General features: G+C 25.4%; 1 protein-coding gene across 3 annotated transcripts in view; it reads left to right on the top strand.

Moving 5' to 3' along the window:
- Positions 1–16,533, top strand: part of LOC132929781 (protein rhomboid-like) — a 95,022-nt gene that overhangs the window by 62,043 nt on the left and 16,446 nt on the right. Inside the window, exon 1 of one of the 3 annotated variants that reach the window (XM_060995344.1) lies at positions 16,078–16,366. The exons of the other annotated variants lie outside the window; for them this stretch is intronic. Coding sequence (XP_060851327.1) covers positions 16,361–16,366 — 6 coding nt within the window. The 5' untranslated portion in view covers positions 16,078–16,360. Of the gene's footprint in view, positions 1–16,077; positions 16,367–16,533 lie in introns of those variants that run through there. 3 annotated transcript variants of the gene reach the window in all.

Genomic DNA, 16,533 nt, shown 5'->3' on the forward strand with positions numbered 1-16,533 from the left:
GTCGCAAGAAGATATCAAACACATTATAATATACCTAATCAAATGAGAACTTTTAGATATAGCGTCTGAACTGCTGAAAACAAAAATTCTTTGAAAAGATAGGTAATACACTAATACGCGTAGTTGAAAATGAAAAAATAACCAAACTACCAAACGCCTAAGGCTTAATCAAGTTGAACTACCGGTTAAAATGAACTACGATCTGAGCGTTAAATAATTGCATAATATATCTATTGGAATGTTAACAGTCGATTTTTTTTCTTTTTAATCATTTCTATTTCGGAAAAACAATTTAAAAATACAATCGTATACGAGGAGAAACTTTACATTAACAGTTACTCATATATTCATATATGAGAATATAAACCAAGTATTTATTTCTATAACTCACAATATTATACTTGACGTCTTGACAGACGATTACGTTTTATAGTCATTGTCATCGTTTGACTGTCAGACCATGTACCTATATAATATGTTGGTAATGTACTTTGTCTAATAAGGAATATCAGTATATACAAATATACATTATACTTTTTGTACACTAATATACGTAATAATACATATAAAATTATATACAATATAGCCAGTACACATTAATATTATAGTTGCAGGTACATATTTTTAACCTGCAATATTCGATATTAATCATAGATGAGATTTTTATAATATTGTTACTTAGTACAAAATACAATAATATCGTGAAACTTTAAGCATTTTAAAAACTGATTTTGATAATTGAGAGAAATTGTTTTTGCAAGTAAAATGAGAAAAATATTTTTTCACTCCATTCAGATAAAGTTATTTTTCATTTTATTTTAGTTCTCAAATAATTGATGTTAGTTAAATATTATTAATTAGAGCGTAGAAATGAATAATTCAATACTGCCAATTTTTACAGGTCTATTTTATGTTCATCCAACCAGTTTAATACCAATAAAAAAAATACACACAACTACACAAGCATACAGCCATAGGTACATAGCCAATCTAAATTTTTATAGTAATTATATACAACACTATAAGTATATAATATATTAAAAAGTACAAACAAGAAAACTAACTCATTATCATTACTAGTAAATCTAATTTTTAATTTATTAGATTTCACATTACAGCTATAACTTATTACTTATAAGTTATAATTGTTAAGTATATAAAGTATTAACTTAAAAGCTAAAAATCGAAACTTATTATACGTTGTAATTATTTGTAGGTGAAAAGGCGATTATAATAAAAAAAAAAACAAGAATAAATTAAACTATCTGTACACAAACATTAACATCAGTTAATTTAGTTGATATGAGTGTCAACTGTAAAGTTTTTTTTTATAACTAGCTGGTAGAATTCATTATACATTTAGCTCAATATTGAGAAATAAACATGTTTTTGGCTTGTTTAAAATGAAAATGAATACAGAAATGATAAATATGAGGCCAGGAGAATTTAAAAATATTGTTACTTTCTATTACTATATACCCAGATAAAGTGACTACTATAACTATAATATAATATGTTTATTTAAATATATAAAACAGTTAAGTTATACTCAAAGTGCTTACAAGTTATATTTTATAATTATCAATATTATCATGGGGGGGGGCATCACCACGAGTACAGGGTCCCGTTTAAATTTATTTGTAATTTTTGAAATTTTAGTAGAAATACTTATTTTATATTAAATAATATGGTAAAATAACATTTTATAAAATATATATAAATATATAATTACTGTATGCGATATTATATATTATAATAAATATAACAAAACAATATAATATTTTAATATTATTATTTTTTATCAATATGTTAATATTTTAATTTGAATCATAATAGTCATGAGTTTTAAAACTGTTTAAACATAATACAATTTCTATATGAAAATAAATTTTATCCAATTATCCAATTCGGTTATATAACATACATATTTATAGATGTTGTTGTTTATTGAATAAAAAATATTTTAATTTCCAAAATAGAACTTTTATAATTAACTACTTAACAAACTGTTTATTTTTTATTATATTTAATATAATTATATATTTATGATAAAATAAAATACATAATATAATTAGACCTAATTACCTTATAATATTATTTTAAAATACATTTTTTATTGTTATTTTGATTGCTACAAGATGGTTTTATATGCTTAAATGCGAATCACACTGGTATAACCATGGTGTTCATTAATTGTTTTATGAACACTAAATTAACAAAAAAAAGAGGCATAGAAAATTAGAAACATAATACTATATTAATTTTCGGCGTTTTATAACAAATATAAATATATATTAATTATATAATGATGCTTCACAAGACTTAGTATTATTAATTTAAATTATTTTGTTATTTGAAAAATATTTTAATAAATTTAATTATATTTATTTTATATACACCTTATTACCTATAATTATATGGTTCAATCTACAGATACGATCTAACCGTTAATTGTTTATTATTACGTCTTTCGGTTCCTACCAAACAATCATCTCGCATAGATATTTTATGAACTTATTTTTTTCTTCAAACAGCACTTGTAGCTTGCATAACATCGCTACAGTCTAAAGACTGAAGCTTATGTATACAAGCAGCACGTAACACGCCATAGTATATGTTATACAGCATTATCTAAACTAATAACGAACGGTTAAATCAACAAGCGCCGCGCCGCAGCCGTATCCATGTATTGTGATAAAATTTAAAAAAGAAGGATTATTCGAGTGAGTTGTAATGTTTAAATGCTTTCGCGATGTCCTCATTTTGACGGTTGGGTGACGAAAAAGACCACTGGTATATGCTAGTCAATTTGAATCACAACTCTTATTTCGATCCCACAGCCATATACCATCATGCAGTTTAATTCCCTGCCGATAAGCATCAAAACGACGACGACAACAACAACAACAATACATAATAGTTATAACTTATAACCATCATATAACGTATATTATAATGTACGTGGCTGCGACTGTGCAACGGCAGCACTCGGCAGCAACAGCAGCCGTGTGACGAAGGGAAAAGAAAAACGTTCCGCCTATAATGTACACGCGGGACAGCAGGTGCCGGAATTTTTGTTTGTTTGTGTGGCCCACGTGCCAGATATACAGATTAACGTGTAATAATAATAGACCGGTTTCGACCTCGCCGCCCTCGCCGCCGTCACCCCTTTTGCTAACCCCCGCACCTCCTCCCTCATTCGGTTATAATATTATATACACCTATATATAATATAATATACAATACATAATATATTATTATAATATAATATACGGACGGACGACGGCGCGCGGACGTGGCATATAGGTAGGTTTATACCCATTATATATATATATATATATATATATAGGCGCATGCCGCATATATACGAAAGTATGGTAAGCACATAGTGTTGTAGGGCCCGGTAATAACCGTAGTTGTCGGGGAGGAGGACCTATACGATTACGATATAGTATAATAACTGTAGCAGACCGCGGATCACCTGGACCTATCCTGGCTGCAGCGTATATATTAAAACCTATAACCGCTCTCCTCGGTCGATCGGCCTCCCTCGCACAAACACCTGCCCCGATTTTTGTATAAAAATTTGATATATGTAATGCGCGTACATACAGATTATAACACGCGTATACATACACTATTATATATACGTCGTCGTACAGTGCGCGTATATATACCTAAACTATGTATTAAATATATATCGTGCGTTTGTATGTGTGTGTGTGTGTGTGTGTGTGTGTTGTGTGTAAACGCGCGGGCACCCGACTGGAATTCGCTCGAGCAGACGCCCGACGGTATCAATTATTATTACACACCCAACGGTAATTACTACCTGGTCACATTATGTCGGAAGGGGGTTTTTTTTTTTAAGGTCGATCGCGTATACGTATAAGAAATTCGCTCGTTTATATTTTTATTTATCATTATTTTAACGAATAATAAAATAAGTTATAATAATAGAATTATAACTGGTCGCACGCGAGAGGTTCTATACCGAGACAACCGAAAACATGTAAATTATATGTTATTAACGTTAAGTGTAAGCGTTAGAAATCCGAAGTACGGGTGTATTATAAAATACGATATACATATTATATATGTATATATAGTCGTGCAACATAATATAGATACATTCGACATCGGACCGATTGGACCAGGTGTGCAACTGGCCGAAGGAATTCATAGTATATGAATAATATATTTTTTGTAAACGTAATAATTTAATATAATATATATATTATGATATGATTATGCATAAAAATACCTAATTATTTCGTATAGATGTTTGTGGTATAATAATATTATAATGCGATTATCAGTGAAATATTAAGGTATAATATACAATATTATTAAAGATTAAATTTAAATGTTCTCTTCTTTTTATATCCAAAATGATTAGTTGTTATAATAAAATAACTTTGGGTTATTCAATCAAATTTATTTATTTATAACACTTAAAAAAATGAAAATGTTTTGACATATTTTATTATGATAAATTGATGAAAAACTTTAACCACAATATGATACTACATAACTGTAAAATTTTATTTGTAAACGAATTTCAAACACAAAATTAGTGAAACACAAACGTGATATTAAAGAAATTTAATTATTTTCTTATTCATAAATATAATAATTGTGATAACCCTACAGTGCATTAATTGTTCATCTCGGAAAAATATGAACATAATATATATATTATTTAATGAGTTATTATTACTTATATTATGCTGTATAGTAATAACTAATAAAATACTGTTTCTATTCATATTTTTAAAGTTATTTCAATATGATATTAACATTTCTTATTTTATAATCAATATGATTCTTTTTGCCCGTATTATACCATAAATCATAATATAAACGATATTTAAAAAAAATTTTCTGGATTTTGATCTTCTAATAGTACAATTTCGGTCCTATGTGCTACCAAAAACTTTCACCAAAGTTGATGATTAGAGCATTTTTTCTAGTAGAAAAATTGTTTTCATAAAAAATAAAATTTAAAAACCACATATCATTGTCAAATCAATATTATTCATCTATCCAATAATCATAAATGAATGACTGTCTGAACATGCTCAATTTAATGTTACAATAATAGACAACTTATACAGAATTTAAATAGAATGTAAGTTAACAGCTACTTAGTATTATTTAAAACTGTCATATCGTTAAATAAAAGTTGTTAATTTTGGAGAAATAGAAAAAATCAAAAAAGTGATTAATGTGACAGTCACAGTACCATCGCCATGTAAAAATGTACAATTATAATTAAATATTATTTTTCATAATATAATACCTATATTATATGCATAATATATTAATCTATACCTAATTTTTAGAAAAATCTTTAGTAAGTATAAAAAAAAATAAATATCTAGCAAAAATAAAATAGCAACTATTATTATCTATTACTTATATAAGTCCACAAGATACTCGTATTTCATTAGTATAATACTATAATATAGGTATTATATTTTGTAATATTTTTTGAATTGTAAAACATTACGAAAACGTTAATTACAACTTACTGTTTTAATGTAAAATTTAAATATTTAATTTAATTTTTACCATACTTGTATAATATTTGAATATTGTAGGTACAAACTTTTTAAACTATTACAGTAAAATCTCGTTACAACGAACTCGAGGGCACCGAATCTTTTTTCGTTATAACAAATATAACAGAAATTTGGTTGTAACGAAAATTCGAATAAGCTCTTAATAAGCCTTGCTTTTCGGCAGGGGACTTCTATGACTTTCGTTATAAAGGAATTTTTCGTTGCATTGGTATTGGTTGTGACGGGAATTTACTGTATATTATATTAGTTATATAATAAGTATAATATAATTAGTTATATATATATTATATAAAATATAATCAAACTATACATAGAAGTCAATTATTGTATTAACAGATTTTGTAGTTTCATTTTTTACAAGATAATTATAGTTTTACTAATGTACACCCATCCATCGTTAAACTTATTATAATAACTTCTATACTAAGTATAATTATCATAATAATTTCTTAATTAATAGGTATATATTGTAAATCATAAGCCATTTGTATTACCAATGACCAATGACATATATCGCTGTCTTGATGCATAAATTACACTAATTTTATAAGAATTCTTTAAAAATATTACAAATTACAAAATATTTTAAAATACACTCAAATGGAATCATAAAAAACTTATGTCACACAGCCGGAATTTTATTCGTATTTATATTTATTATTATTTATTACCTTCGCACTGAAATGATAAATATCACATGGGTACACTGCAATATAGTATTATGTATAACCTGTATTATATGTACAATATTATAGTGTATATGTATCCACAATCCACTGCTATAGTTATTATATTGCATTTGATCTTATCCAAAGCCATCAAATTTGTTCAATGTTCGCGTTGTTCGCAATACAATAATATGCATTAGGTAGTGTGTATATGTATATAGTATTTGAAAGTACCTACATATGACAGCTTTTTCGTAGGCAATAGGCGCAAAAGTCGTTTCAAAGGATTTAGCTATTTTGAACATATTATTATTATCACGATTCATAACGTCAAGCTGTCAACGATGGTATGACTACAAAATATGATTACTGCTGTGCTGTCGGGTGGTAGTGAGGGTAGATACAACAGTATATATTATTATTCTCATTCCGGTTTGCGTATGTAAAGTCTGTGCACGAGCCTGCACGCGTTAATAATAATTATTAGTGTCTGCGGCGTCTATACCTATATAGAAATCGCACAGATATACTGTATAGGTACACATTATTATCTACAAAGGACACTATATATTATACTAACTGGAAAACCATCTTCCGCAGATTATTATATGATAAGTCATTACGGAACTATTGTTCGGTAAAATCGATCAAATATTTGGGTATATTATAGTATATTATATTATACTACTAAATTATATGCTACACTCTAAGCTATTATATTTTATTGTATTTAATAATATTCATGTAAAAGAATCCGAAAATTTAAAGACACGCGCGCGCTAATCATATTTCAGGGACTCGTTACAATGGGTTGCGTGTTCGCGTGCTCCCATTGATTCGCATTTTGTTGGCTGCACACTCCAGACAAACTGGTTTTACTTATGTATAATATTATATTCCTATACGTATATTTATGCATTGTGCTTATGATAACATCCAATGGTCTTTATTATGGTAATTACAGTCCAATGTACTGTTTTTACTTTTTACTGTCGACCGAAACCATTTTTTATGCGATTCGTACACTAATAATACAGAATAAGATTGAATTTAAATAAACATTTTTACAAATTTTTACCATAATATAATAGGTGCTTACGGGCTAATAAGTTAATGATAACACTTTGATTTATTTGACATTATTGTAACGATATTTCCAAAATGACGATATTAGTCATATATATCTCTTGTATGATAAATTGAAAGAAAAATATAAATTGGATTTACATGATTAAGACGCCGCTCATCAGTAGGAAGTGACTCTTTGCTTGGAATTAATAAGGTTAAAAGAACACTAAATAAAGATCAACTTTGACCCCTTTACTAACACCAAACTACAAAACAGTAGTTATTGTATTAAAAAAATTATAACTTGCATATTTGAACTATTATATTATATTATTCTCAATTACACGCATAAAAGAAAATATTGATACGTTTACATATTCACAAACATAAATACTATTTAATAAACATGACGAGAATATATTGATATACTAGACTTGACAAAGAAATGACTATAACATAATAATAATATATTTCAAACATACATTTATTATTTATACCATAGTCCATAATGCTTAATATTTATGTATATTAGGCACTTGCAGTAATTAAGGCTAATAAGACGTGTTTCATAAATTATTATTCAGTACCTGCTGTACCTGCTATACAAAATTTAGTAACATCCTTAAAATCGGTTACTGGTAGTTCTATAAACATTTATTTTTCCCATTTGACAAGACCACAAAAATGTATTGTTATACATTTTTATTTAATATAGGCAATATAAAAGTACTTAATAGTGCCTCTTATGATGAAAATGACAATTACAACAGAAACATCCGTTTAAAATTAAAAATATTAAAAATAGGTAACTAAATTGTTAAATATAGTTATTAAAAACACTTAAATATTTACATAATTAGTGGAGAATAATTTAAACAAGTATTCTGCTGTAGTATCTTTGAAAATAATAATTTACACTTTTGTCATAACGTGACAGCATAGCTAATATTATACCAAAACGAACAAATTTAAATCACAAATTAATTAAAGCTTTCTTAACGTTTATTACATTATTATGTACAAGTATTGGAAGTTTAATTTTAAGTTTTGAATAAATTACCTAATATTGTTTTAATTGGAAGTTTAGTGGAATATTTTTATGAAGTTAACTATCTGCTGTAATATAAATAATAAATAAATATAAGACAGTTTTTTGTATAAAAGAAAGGAATCGAATAAATGTAGATTGATTTTTCATAAATAACATCAAAATATTTATTGAAAATAAATACTGTGGCTAATATAATAATTCAATTTGTTTTTAAAATAACTGTGTTACATTATATAATCACATTAATATACATATCATACATTTATACCTCTTATGTAACAAAAAGTTCATAAATAATTAATACATACAAAAACATATAGGTATGTTATGACGTAGGTTACGGAAAAATATAATTACAAATTACCTATTTATTGTGTTCACAGATTTATATAAAATAATATAGCGATTAGCTGTTACATGAATATATTTTTTAAGCCTGCAGATATAAATTGTTATATTATAATATTATTAGAAATTAAAAAAATAGATATACAAGTTTTAACTTTTACCATTGCTAGAAGTTTTTTATAAGCGCAATTGTATAGCTGTATATGGTAAGTCTCAATCGTATTGGTCGTATTATTAAATATTTTATAAAATTAATTCTGTCTATAAACCAATATCGTAAAAATAAAAATAATAATAGGTAGGTACCTATAACAAGAGTCAACAATACGTAAAATAAATTTTCTATTTACAACGTTTTTTTTTTGATTTTGGAAAGACGCAGTCAGACCTGGCAATTCCAAAGATCCCAAAGGCCCATAAGACCTTCAAAAATGATACGATGGTAATACTTTTTTTTTGTCATCATCCCGCAAATGTTACCACTGATTGAAGTGTAATATTAATAACTAATAAGTGATAAATGATAATATTGAATCATAATCAAACGTAAAAAATGTTTAATGTTTAAACCTCAGTCAAATATATATACCTGTCAAATTTAAAAGTTGATGTACATATAATTTCCTATCAATTATGCTGCATAAAATACGTATAAATAATATAGTAATGTAAAATATGTAAATTAATTTTAACAGAAAATTCATATATTATATTAAAAGCTATCTTTATTTATTTATTGATGTTATATTTTTATAACTATTTTTACATTTTAATAGCCAGTCTTAAATCATTACAAAACAAATATAAAAAGGGGGAAAGTATAGATAACTGCTCTACAATATAGGAGTCGACTGTATACCTCGTCATTGAGTTTACGTATATATCGGCACTGTAATGGATGACGTGTTTAATTTGAATTCAATGATAAATCATTGTATATTGATGAAAAACAATTCCAAATAAGTGAAGAAGGTCTAACATTTTGGTAACCAAGGTTAATGACAAATTATAATAATACCATAATTACCATTTTCACAAATGAATGTATTTTTTTTAGATTTTTTCCGATTATTTTAAAAAGTAGGTACTGATAATTTTCAATTTTGACCATATCCAAAAGTACCAATTATATCCAATTTGCTACACAATAAATCTCCATCAAAGTTGATGTGGTCACCAGTTGGACCATTTTTTTTACTAAAAAAATATTTTCAAACAAAAACTTAAATATTATTGTAAAAAAATCAATATATTCATCCCCGAATTTAAAACAAAACAATATCATAGTAACACTATTAAGTTGTATTTTCTTGAAAAAATATTATGATTGTTGACAATATTATAAAAATTAAATTAAATTTCGATTTGTTTTAAAAATTGTCACAACACTTCTTAACTATCACATTCAAGTGTAAATTGATGAACATGAATAATAATAAATTTTAATAAGCTCCTTGGTCAAAGTCTTTCTTTTTATCTCGTTATAACTATAATATAGATATATAGAGCATAACAAACAGAAATAATTTGATAAGAATAAAAATTAGATTTATTTTTATTACCTATTTACTATATAAGAAATAACGTCGACCTTAGATAAAATTATATTTTGCTAATTACCCATAAGGGGAGTGAAATAAATTTCTTCCCCTGCTGTTAACTTCATGAAGGTGCAATAACTTTTATATGAATGACTAGATAGTCTAAATTACTCTTATTCATTAAAAAGTATAGAGGATGATTCTTTTAACAGCGATTAATCTTGTTGAAAAATATTAACGTTTTTGAAAATAATATGTTTTTACTTTAGTTAATACGAAGCAAAATGTTTGACTTACTATTATTTATTATTGTTGTATTTTTAAGTTTTTTAATGTTTTGAATGCAAACATACATTTTTAATTTTGATGTTTAAAAATCTAATTTAAAACGAGTAGTAAATTAGTTTAATTTTATAAGTATATAAAGTTTGAAGTAGAGTGGTAAGGGGTATGTATCTAGTTGAGTTAGGTTTAAGCTACTTACCCCACAAGATGTTTGTCTATTTTTTCGTTCATATAAACTTTAATTATTCTTTCATAAATAGATTTATATTTAGAAATTTTAAGATACATATTCTGTTTCAGAATATACAATTATAACAGTGGGCAAATATGTAACCGCACGTTTTGTTGTATAAAGAGTATTTATGTGTCGAATGATATTAAGTAGATATAGGTAGATCACGTATATAGATATTTTGATAAATTTGAATTCAATGATAAATCTTTACACATACCTACAAAAACGTTTCTGCATGGGCGAACAAGGACTGTCAGCCTTTCTTACTAAGTATAGAAAGATTACAAGAAAAACTTATGAGGAATCTTATATTAAATTTTCGTGTTTTTTTACCGAGCCTTAATGTTTTTTATCAACACTAAAAAAATTTCAAATATCTATAGGCTACAATAAATAGCTACAATCGTAACTTAAAATTAGTTTAAATATTTTTAAAATGTAGGTCTCTATTTAAAATAATATCTTAAGTAAAAGTAACGGTGAATTGTTTCAAATTTCTACAAATAATACTTTTGAATAACAATAAAAACAAAACTAAAAACTGTTTAATGAGAAATCGTTATTTTACTCATGCATATAAAATGTTGTTAAAATTTAAACTTCATTTATTGTTAACTTTATTTATTTATTCAATAACTCTTGACTTAACACTTGTAATCAAAACTTAATATAGTAACTTGTTTTAACTTTTTAAATCTTATAGAGATAATAATATAATACGTATATATTAAAAACTTTATTAATTTTTAACTACAAAATAAATTACATATTTTGACGAATTCCGTTAAAAATCTTACATCAAATGCTCATATAAATTATTGTAAATGTATTACACTCAATTTTTTAAAAGTACTGAGAATTTTCAATTTTATAACCTCCCAAAAGTTTTAACTCTATCAAGCTACCTAGCTAGCACCTACTAAAAAACCTTATAATTTGAAGATAAAATGATTTTTTTTCTTTACCTTAAACAATGATATAGATACTCAGAAACAAAATAATAAATAACAATCACGTCATTGTAAAATGTGTCGATCTACTATAGACTATATGTTATATTATATTGCGTCATTCAAACAATTAAAATAATGACATTGAAAAATTAGGTTTGTTTCCAAAAATGTTGTTTTGTAATGACTCCTATACCAAATTTTATAAAAATGAATTGGTATTTTCAAAAACGTTAATATTTTTTAAAATAATTACTATACAGTTAAAAGAATCCCTCAATATCTAATGATAATCATAGAGTATCATATATACAATTTAATAATCAATTTACACGTAAACCGTAAACAAATTTCAACTTTCAAAAGTTTTAGAAAAACACTATAAAAATATATACTTTACCCATACTATAATATATAACGTAAAACATTTTGTTTGTATTAAAAATTGCATTTACTATTTTATATCTAGATAATGATAATTGATAATTAAATAATATTACAATTTAAGCTATAAATGTTGTTCAATAAATACTAATTGCATTTTAATATATGATAAAGCACAGTAATAAAATAACATTATTATATTATTAAAAGGGCTTAGTTATAAGTGTTATAACTGAAAATGTGATGTATATTAGTTAATTAAATACGACTGAAGGCAATTAAAAAGCAATGAATAAAATGAAAACGTTTGCCAATAATTACTTTGATACGACGCCTAAATATAAAAAAACTGGATATATAAACGTTAACTATTTAGAATTAAATACTATTATTAGGCATCATCTAACTGAATCGAGTTTTTCAATGCACATTAACAGGATAAATAATGTGATATATGATTCATTGGGAAATTAGGAGTTACGCCACATTGAATATATCTGTATGTAGTATGTATCATCTAAATAACGATGATTCACACGAGACATTCGGCGTTTCAATTAGACATTTCAACTGTAGACATAACGTCGAGTTGAAATAATTTTCATTGACTCATCGCAAGTATTCATTCACATCCTGTACAAATACACGGAGTTATATATATATATTATATTATTATATACTCATTGAACGTTTGTGGAATGCAAATGGCCTCTAGGTATAGTGTCTTGTGTGTGACACATTTTATTCTATACGTGAATGTGAAATCTATTTTTTCATTGGATAAAATAGTTTACTTATTTTTAGAAATTTTTTAATAGTTAATATAGGTATTGTAGACTGTTGAACATACATCGAACTACTTTCATTTGTTTCATTGTTATACTAGTAATTTATATACATTGTGTGGTGGAATCAATAGTATATGAAATTAAAATTGTGAAATGATTTTAAAATTAATTTATACTTTTAAAAATTCATAGATTGAACAGGGGGGGGGATACTTTTAATTTGTATTTATTTATATATTTGTTTTTCTCTAATTTTCTTTTATAAAAATACTATGAGTTCTTTAATACTTATAATGTTACTTTGACTACTGCTATAACCACTATTGTGCTACTGGTATACATATATTTTGATAAAAATAGAGCACATGGAGTCAATAATACAATTAATTATATACCTTTTAATATATTTCAGTATATTCCTACTAACAGTCAAAACAGGCTTTTTACTCAGATTTGGAGTTTAAACAAATAATACTAAAACTGCAAGTTTTAAGAAAATTATATTATTGCAAAGTATTTAAAATTGTATGTTTAATAGAGAAATACGAAAAATTTGTTCTTAGAAATAAAGTAGCGATATACGTCTTAATACGTAATAAGTGAATAACTGTCGTAGTCAAACATATTATTTTGATTACGGGATAGATATGGTCAAATGGACTAGCAAAACCGAGGGGTAAAGTTTTACTTTCAGAAAACCCTATATAGAGCTTTTTTTTGTTTTGTGCGCTGCTCATATAAACCATAATTTGATTTTTAAAAATATCAGATATATTTTAATGTCCACAACTATTGTCTATTTATATATATATAATATATATATAACCATATCCAAGTTAAGTAAAATATTTTATTCTATAATTTATTTACGAATAAAGATTATTATTTTATTTATTAGAAATATATATTAGGTAATTTATAATTTTTAAATAAAATATACTAATATATAATCATTAACTATAAAGTATAATATACGAGTATAATAAATTATATTTTTATAGTATCTTGGACATATTATTAACAATTATTACACAAAAATAAAAATTTAAAAATAAATATTCATATTAAGTGCAATCAACTACAATATATGTATCTTCAGTCTTGTAAATATTTTTAGTGATTTTTAGTCATTATTATTAGTACATATTATAGATATGTTTCATTGTTGCACATACAAATTTATAAGTTAAGAACTATTATTATTTACAATTAGTGTACCTAAATGTTAATGTTAAACAAAATACAATTGATATTTGTAGACGTTCCTATCATATTTTCTATTCGTGACCTATCATACACTATAAAGTACAAACCATAGTAATTAAATTCAAATTGACTAGGCCAAAAAAAAATAATGAACTAATTGGGTACATGAAACCAAGAAACTTATTGTTCTCATTGTTCTCTGTCCGTAATTCGTATTAATAAGTAATTAACAAAAATCATATTTAATATTTACTGTATACTAACTATTAACTATGATAATATTATATACCGTTAAATTCTTACTTGCAATTTGTAGATACGAGTATATAATCGTTATGAGTACGTTGTACACACATTTTACATTAAAAGAATATAATTTCACTATATATGTTATTTTTTAATATTAAAGTGAACAAGTGATGTATTATTAAATTTATAAACATTTGATATTATACGTACCTTAAATAATAAATTTAATGATTTTATATTTAGTTCCTTTATAACATACTAAATTATTTAATGTATACACAGCGATAAGTATAAACTAATTATTGATCCATTAACGCACATTCTTATTATATTATATAAGTAAATAGTAATGTAATAATACAACGGTTCTTAAACTTTTTATATAAAAGTTGCAAGTCGCAAATACCGTTTATAAGTTTTGAAAATATTTACGTACCAATTTCAAAAGACACCCTTTAAAATTTTAATTTTAAAACAGTTATAATAAGTAAATTATAGGCTTTTATTATAAACAGGAACAAAATAGTTATAAATACGTATTAACTACATTAACTTTTAATCGATTTATTGTTCATTTTTTTTAACCATTTTCTTCACATAAGTGCCCTCCTATATGAATTTTTCACCTACCAACTACGTTCCGCTATTGACAATCGCTCCAATACATATACAGAGTGAATGGTAATTCACCAAACATGTCTATACCCCCTTTTTACTTAAATAAAACAATTATTCAAAATCCTATTTTAAAATAATATACTTAAATACTACATTTTAAAATTCTTGAAATTATTTTTACTATACTTTAAGAGTGTCTTCAGTCTTGTGGTGATACAAACTTCTGTTTTTTAAATGAGAACTCCGGTTTTCTTCTGTAAATTGTTTAATGAATAATTTTGTTGAAAATTGTATGTGTCAGAATCAAAATTTGAACAAGTAGTTTTTAAGTTATTTAACTTTGTATACTACATATAGGTTCATATTGTAATAGGTTTGGAAAATGGGACTAGGTAATTTGAAAATTGTATTGATTACTATTAATCTATAAACATTAATACATAATTTGTAAAAATGCTTCAAATAAAATAAATACTTATCCAATATTACATAAATTGTATATTTTTGTAAAATAATTTTAAAGTACTATTATCCTAAATATAAAAATTTTAATGGTTGAGAAACTATACTCATTCAAATTTTGAATTATGTACACAAACAATCTACTAAATAATTTACAGTAAAATAAAAAGATTTTCATTTGAAAATAAATGTTGTAGTACAACATTTATAGTATTACAAAAGAATTAAGAATTTGAAGATATGGTTTTTAAGTTATTTTAAAAATTCCAAAAACCAGCATTTGATTAAATTTATTATTGAAAGAATAAATGAAATTGTGAGTGACTGAGTGAGCATGCTTGGTGAATCGCTCTGTCTATTATTATGATGTTGTGTATATTGAATTATGCATTGTAAATCGAAGTATCGGTTTGAGAAACTAGAGAAATCCTATCGTAATTTGTAGGACTACATAGTAAATAATGAAAAATGCACAATAGTCATGTGATAATATTATTATTATTAAAACTTGTAGTTTTATGAACTGCGTTATCATTGACGTGCCATCAGCACGAGCCGCTAGTTTCGCTACTATCGCTACACCGAGTTTATACTGCCAGTTTCGTGGTTAATGAGTGGGGAGCAGATACGGTGTCAAAGTGGTTTAGGGTTGGTGAAAAGGCGGACCGATTATTTCCCGACGTCGGCCCCTTCAGTCTGTCCAGTTGCCGCGACGGTAGTTCACTGTTCACTGCGTAGTTATCGACTTACTACATTTCCGCTGCATCGATCAATTTTTCTTTTTCTTTTTTATTGTTTCACGTGATTTATTTTCTTCATACATTTGTTTTTGTAATGCATAATTTGAAAAACGCGTCTTTTTCCACGATAATGATTCCAGTAACCAGGACGAATTCTATTGTGTGCAATATGTGTCTGTATAATGAGGGTAAGTTTGAAAAATAGTAACTTTAAATTTGTTTTAATACAGTAAATTTTATATCAAATGTAAAAAATCTCTAAGTACATATTATATTAAATACGTCAAATTTCGAGTCCAAACATTTTAGTTAAAATATTATGATAATATAATATAATATAATATAGGTATTTAAA

Source organism: Rhopalosiphum padi, chromosome 4, assembly GCF_020882245.1.
Source record: "Rhopalosiphum padi isolate XX-2018 chromosome 4, ASM2088224v1, whole genome shotgun sequence".
NCBI lineage: Eukaryota > Metazoa > Arthropoda > Insecta > Hemiptera > Aphididae > Rhopalosiphum > Rhopalosiphum padi.